This window comes from Aplysia californica, unplaced genomic scaffold (genome assembly GCF_000002075.1).
Source record: "Aplysia californica isolate F4 #8 unplaced genomic scaffold, AplCal3.0 scaffold00096, whole genome shotgun sequence".
NCBI classification, from domain to species: Eukaryota; Metazoa; Mollusca; class Gastropoda; order Aplysiida; family Aplysiidae; genus Aplysia; species Aplysia californica.
Genome location: NW_004797366.1, coordinates 263,704 through 271,266, shown reverse-complemented (window position 1 = coordinate 271,266; position 7,563 = coordinate 263,704). Strand labels below are relative to the sequence as shown.

General features: G+C 37.2%; 1 protein-coding gene across 2 annotated transcripts in view; it reads right to left on the bottom strand.

Moving 5' to 3' along the window:
- The window catches only part of LOC101861198 (reticulon-1-A), a gene marked incomplete in the record, with an annotated part of 58,845 nt that extends 51,282 nt beyond the window's left edge, over positions 1-7,563 (bottom strand). The window contains 2 exon segments of one of the 2 annotated variants that reach the window (XM_005095122.3): positions 1,439-1,468; positions 6,818-7,563. In XM_005095122.3, the coding sequence (XP_005095179.2) occupies positions 1,439-1,468; positions 6,818-7,415 (628 nt within the window). 2 annotated transcript variants of the gene reach the window in all.

Genomic DNA, 7,563 nt, shown 5'->3' with positions numbered 1-7,563 from the left:
CAAGGCTCATAGCACCTGTTGACCAATATCAGAACTTCCGCGATGCAGTTCCTTCCATAGAACAAGAACTCACAATGGTAAATCCACACAGAGGCCAAAATCCACCTCCGCTTTCAACTCAAATCAGATACATGTTATAAGTCCCCTTGTAATCCCATCACAAATGATATCCCAAAGGATCAAAGGCTGGGTGCTAGACTCCCAACGACTGCCATACAGCATAATGGCGTCTTTAAAAAGTTTTAGTAAGAGTTTTCTGGTACTTGCAACGCAATAAGGTCATAGAAGTGCCGAAGATTAGAGGTGTTACAAGAGAGTAACAAATACCAAAAAGAAAGAAGAGAGATCAGGACCATTTTTTGGGGTAGAATATAGTGTCTTTGGAAACAAATTTAGAGATACTCATGCAAGGGAGAACAACCCACAGAGCCCAATCATTCATAAAATCCTAATTCATGAGAGGACTTCTGGAGCACACAAAAAAAAAAAAAAAAAAAAGAAAGGGGGAGAATACAAGGATTTATAAACTGAAGAAAAAAAAGAAAGGGACATCCACGGACAATGCAAAGAAGCAACATGCAGGAACTAAGTTTTGACTTTCAATCTGTGCAAACCCTGCATGTATACTGTATACCAAAAAACGTAATGGGACAGATCAACCGTGTCTGATACCTCCATTAGAAAGAGTCAAGACATGCACTACATAACTAAAAGTACATTCAGTTTACCAAGCATAAGGGGGGGGGCTACCGATATGGACCAAAGCAAAACTTTCGATGTACAAGATACAAACTTACAAACTTGAACAGAACTTTCGTCTTCATCAACTGAATCTGTGTGTGCACCACCAACATAAAACAAGAAACAAACATTCTCTAAAGTATACTGATGGACAAAGAAATATATATGTGACATTTACTGGTGTGCACCACCAACATATATAAAACAAGAAACATACATTCTTTAGAATTATATGGGCCTACTGACAGACAGAACAAGAGAATTATTGAGAGACATCTAATCCGTGTGACTCTGGTGTAAAGTTATGAATGATTCCATTCGTGACTGATTATTTTCTACTTTCTTTTAACGCCTCACCCTGACCTGACAATCACAATAGGTGAATAACAAACAAACTTGACAATATTTAGTGTATCAAAACATCGAAAAGAGCATGCAGTGAAATAATTACTACTAGAGAAAGGCACACCTCGTCCTTTTGAAAATAAAGTAAAATATGATGATCAACCAAGACTGAAAGGCGTTTAAAAGGGGCACAACTACTAGACAAATTAATATCAATAAAAACCAATTAGAACAAAGGTGGGAACAATGTAATACAACATTTAGGCAGACATCAAAATTATTATGTTCCATTAATAGTTTTAAACACTTCTATAACACAAAAAAGAAAATTAAAATCCTGTGAAAAACTTACCTCTTGGGTCAACTCCCTTTAAAAATGATCCTGCAGAGATAAAATAATATCAGAGCATTAGTAAATTAAACAAACTAACCAATTACACATTGGAGAAAATTTGAATAGGAAAAAACCCACTCAAAGTGTGAGTCATTAAATTATTCAGTCATAGACATAAAACAAAGCCGTTCGGGCCATACTTTTTCATTCACAATGGTTGATATTTACACCCTTTCCAGCACTTCCATGCAGAGAACAGACACTTTGTGATTATAGATAGTCAGAGTTAGTCAAAGAGACATGATTACACATGTAATTTACAGTCCAGCACCCATCCAGTCATTTTATTTGTCACACAACTTACAACGACATTTGCAACAAACACACAAAAGTCAGCAAATTGATGAACATTTATTATAGGTCACTAATAACTTATTGTAGATTCTCAACCGTCCACCCAATGATGAATGAAATGACAATGTCTTGTTTCGAAAAAAGCTATTGCAATCATGATAATGTTAAGTACCACCCTATTTTCATTAACTTATCAATCTGCTTGAAGATCAAATCAATTCCAGAGTCACCCCTTATCTTGGAAGCACTACATTAATTATCATTATACTTGCAATAAAACGTATGCAACTCACCACAGGGTCCTGTCCTTTCAGTTACAACACATCATGAACAAAGAGACAAATGAATCCTAATTGTTTTTTTTTTAAATTTACTTCCCAAACTCCAAAACTTAACATCAAGAAATTACTTTAGAAGTAATGACTTCAAGAAAAACAGGTATATCACTATAACCCCCCCCCCCCCCCCCCCCCCCCTTTCCACAACAACAAGAGAGACATGGACTAGGGATATGAATTGAAGTCAATTATTTATGCTTTATTTATTAAATTTACTTTTATATACTCACAATATTTTTAAAGAAATGGCCCATGGGTCTAATACGAAACACAAACATATGACATTATATCAAAAGCTAAAAGTTAACTTTATCTCGGCCACAGTTTAGTACATATAACATTAGTCTTAACACTGGACGTAAATGCAATTAGTTCAAATTGCTATAATAACAGAGAGAATTTCTAAATAAAATTAATTAATGAAAACTAACTACATTCCCTAAAAAAACAAAAAACAAAACTGTCTGTGGCACCAATCGGGGCTTCAAAGCAGAAATGAGATGAGAATACTATCTAGATTATAGAGTCACGTAGGAGCCAGGAAGTAGATTGAGTTCATTCAGACACTAGCGACAGTACGGGAAACATACTCGAGGGACCCAAACCACACCACAGTGCACACACACACACAAAAACTCAATTATATATAAATCATAGGCCTTATCTATAAATTATAACCTTTCCGGGAGGGGAACTATAGTTCTTTACAACGCACATCTATGAGGGGAAGAAGAAAGTATTTGTGTGCAGGAACAATCACTTTACACTTTTCTCTCACATTACAATTATTAAGCTAGACCAGTTTAAAAATTGAAAACAAAATCTCCCCTCCCACCCCAAAAATGGCAATGTGAGGAGGGGGGGGGGGGAGAGAAAGTATCATAAAGAGACACAGAAAGTGAGAGAGAGAGAGAGAGAGAGAGAGAGACAGAGAGAGAGAGAGAGAAAAACAGAGAGAGAGAGAGAAACAGAATGAAAGAAAGAATGAAAGAGAGATGGAAGGAGAGAGAGGGAGAGAGAAAGAGAGTGAGACAGAGACTCCACAAACTACCAATCATCAAGTCATTTAAATTTTGAACAGGCCACAAAAATGTAACTTTTCTCATAAATGTATTGTTGAGAAACTTGGTCAACACTAGGAATACTTTGGTGAGAAAATAAAAGGGAAAGGAGAGGAGAAAGTTGAAGTAAAAACAGGTCACCAAGGGTGCAACTGGATTTAGACCTTTTTTTAAACATCAGAAAATACACTGTGATGGGTGGGAGGGGGAGAACAAAAAAGAAAAAAGTAAAGGCAGGGGAGAATTGAGAGTATAGTTAGTATAGTATAGTACTTAAATCAACTTTAACCAGAGTATTTGATACAGGGGAACTGGGAAATAATTGCTTTGAATTAGAAAGAGTGTATTATCAAAGTTTTATATTTATGTGTTGCCAGATCTATTTCAAAATCAGGAAAAAAAAAATCGCCGTAAAAATCTCCAAAGTCCAGTTGGGTTATTCTCTGCATGCCCCAGATGATGCAACGCTAGCACGCAAAGCATTGCATAGCTTGGGGAGGGGTGGGGTAAAAAAACAAAAACTAACAAAAGCACACTCAATTTGTACAAAGACAAGGGTCCTGGAATTTATATAAAACGCATTCCAACTCTGAGAGCATCCTCATGTAGCTTTTAAAGTTTCTGTATACCCGAGGAGTACAAAAACAAGTATGTCAACCTCGCCAAAGAAACTTTAAACCCTATTTATCATCTATCTCATTATCCAAAATCAGGCTTATTTTTTTAAAAATGTAAGTGTTTTTTAAAAGTGGAATTTCTGCAATCATTTTTTATTTACACTGCTATTACCATACGTCAAAACGGAGAGCAATAATCTAATATGAATGAATGTTTTTTAATACCCTTACATTTATAGCGAGCGAAAAATGCCAACAGAAGGGTCATCATGAGAAAATAAGGAAAAACGGTTCTCAAAGGGCGACTGGGACACTGCAGAGGGACCCAAAAATTGCAATTCACGCACATTGTACAAAATGTAGCTGTAAGTAAGCTCATTCCCCCTGAGCAAAACACACACAACTAGACACATAGAAGCAGTGCTGGGAGGAACACACGACAATCATATTCTATACAACCACACTCAATCGCACTCCAAGAATATATGTTACCCATTCGCATGAGCCATTTATATAAAGAAGTCTGTTCCAAAAGCTTTTCTCCACACCCTTCATCTATGACATGCAGCTTAATTTCTGATGGGCTGGTTGCTCTGGGGGATTGCGTTGACTCTGATTTTTCTTAGCCAATGATAAAAAGTATTACAAATTAATATTGATGTCTATTCAGGAATTGGGAAGAGTAACTGCAAACAAAAAAGCCTTTTCATTCCTCAATTAAATGACGAAGCTTTGCCTCCCTCATTGGCAAGTCTTTGAGTTGTAAAAGGTCTTTCCCCCAAAACACTGATCTCAAATTTCACTTCCTTTTAAAAATCTTTTTAAGACAGCAACGTTACTTGATTTATCACTGGATCGCCTTTTATACATCAGGACACAGAGTGTTTACAAATTATTTTACTGGTTACTCCGTCAAAACACATAAAGAAAGAAGATAGATTATAGATGGTCATGAAAGGTAACAGGCTAAAACAACATTTTGGAAAGAATCAAACATTCAACTGAGAAGCTCTTCAGCTTTCTTCAAGGCCAAAAGGAAGCAAATACAAAAGAAAACTGAAAAACTACAGAATTGGGTTAGTAAAACTGTTGTCACAAATGAGAACTGAAACAGGAAATGAAATAATAAGTTATATTTCAATATAAAAGAAATGTGACTGGCAAATTTAAAAAAGAGCATTAAAAAACAGTAGTTCTGTTAAACAAGGAAACTTCTGAAATAAAAAATGATCCATCTTAAAGTCAGGATTTTCAACAAGCACAGTAACAGTTATTATAATCTGAGCAAAGAAATAACCCAGCTAAACTTCAGATGGGAAAAAAACAACTAAACTAACCTGACTTGTCAGCAGAAAGTGACACTGCAGTATGCGTAGTGTGTTCCAGTTTTAGAAAAAGAAGTGAAAAAAACCTACAACATTTTCAAGTCTTAACCTGAGAGAAGAAAGCATTATCTTGCAAAGGGTTGATATTTGACCTGACCTGAGTGAACAGGGCTCTTCACGACACTAAAGGCCCCCTGACAAGACATTATTTATTCATGATATCTCGCAAAATAAATGCGACATAACCAATGGCAATAAGTATTTTATTCTTCAACAATTTACAAGATCAGATGCTATAATTTTTTTTTTTAAATGCCATACAATGATACACCTCAAAATTTATATTTTTTAAAAAAAGACAACTCTGACAAAAAAACATTTACACACTGCAGAATAAGCAAAAAGGAGGGAAGAAAAAGGCTTGAAAGGATAAGGAGGGAAGACAGAAGCTGCAAAGCATTTGCTCACACATCAAAAGACAGCAAAAAGTAGGCCTAAAAGTAGCTTACATTTCAGACTTTAAACCCTCTAAGCTATGCCCACCTGAGGCTACCAGACCTGTGCTCTAGTGCGTCGACGGCTCAATTAAAATCCCCACACTGACCCAGGTGTGCACTCAGAGCACAAAAAAAAAGGGTGTGGGTTGTCATGCTTACGTCAACAGTTTAAAAACTTTTGACCATCTGATTTCAACTTTAAATTTTCACAAAGAAAAACAGAACTTGCAGGTTAAAAGGTGACTTTTCCATTTATAAGTCAGGCTTATATAGTCAGGCACAAATTGTGTGGCTTTTCTTAATCACTTTAATTTTCACCTCATGGTCAACAAAAATGAGGAAACAATGTGTGCATCACTCCACTCTCCACAGCTGTAAGAGACGCTGCTAGTTTTACATCAGGACCAAGAACTACCAGTCAATTAAAAAAAGGTGCGACTCCCGAGCCATCAGAAAACATTCAATGCAAACACCCAAAGCATCACACAAAAGATTCCAAATATAACAATTCGACCAGCATCTGCTTCAGTGCCATGCTTGATTGATGTGTGTGTAGAGTACCAATCCCCTCCAGAAATCAAATTTAGGTGTGCTGTCAAACACTGACCTTCATCTATGTTTGGGAAAGTAGGCTATGCTATTTTTTGTAATGTCATGCTACAGGCAACTAAGGGCAGAACCTACCTTTGAAATAGCAAGGCCCTGATGAGAGCTATTTTTACTATTTGCTTTGTTATATAAAAAAATATCATGATGACAAACCATGAAATCATGTGAATATCCCCCCCCCCCCCCCCCAAAAAAAAAAAAAAAAAAAAAAAAAATTTGTAAAAACCCCCCCCCCCCCCCCAAAAAAAAACACAACTAAACACCTACTTGATCAACTAGATCTTAGTTTACTTATTTATTCAGTTTACACAGTAAAGAAAAAAAATTGCATGGAAAAATATAGGCCTAAGCTATACGAAAGTCGAGTTATAAAGGTTATTAGTCACAGATGGTCATAGAGGGAAGAATATAATTTGAATGTCAAATAAATTATGAATATATAAAAAGCAAGGCAACAAAAAAAAAGGCTGTGATTTCCGTCAGGCTCATGCTGCTATTACATCAAAGCTTCTACCAACAGTGATTACTAGGAAAGGGGGCATGAGCTTTGATGCACAGAACGCAATCCTGAATTTTAACGGAAGCTGATGCGTTACCTTTAGAGGTCTCCTCTGACTCTGAGCTTTGTTCAGAAACTTGCTTAGTAGTAGTGTCTGTTTCTTCAGAATCGAAAACATCATTCTGACGAACACTATCAGAAGAAATGGGCTCAGGAATGGGCTCAGGAATGGGCTCAGGAATAAAGCTAGGTGCTGGAGCTGATGGTGCTAAAGGAGTAAGATCTGGACCTGAGGAACTATCAAAATCAATGAGACGATCAAGACTTTCTGGTTCAGGCACTGGAGCAGATGGCTGTACAGTAGTAGGAGTAGACGAAGAATCTGCGATCCCCTCCCCTTCTTGAAACACGAAAGGTTCATCTGACTGCGGTTCATCATCTAATGAAATAAGAGGATCAGGAGAATTTGAAAACCCTCCAACCTCTGAGGCACCAATCACATTATATCGATCTTCCTCTGCTTCATCCTCACCCGCATTATCTGTGGTTGTCGATACCTCCCCGTCCTGCGGCTCATCACCTGCAGCGAGCAAGCCATCGCCTTCCTGATCAAAGCCACTGCCTGGAGCACTTATCTTTTCGAAATCATTCTCAGGTTGGAACTCGAAATTGTCGGGTGGAGTTGTGTCAGCCATTGTTACTTTGAAAACCGCGTGAATGTGCCAACAAGCGCGACGTGTAAGAGATAGATATCTAGACCAGCTTGCTGTTATATTGTCTGCTATCTAGAGTGAGACCTCACGGGGTAATGGCCGATCTTGTTGACGTACTTATGAGCATGCG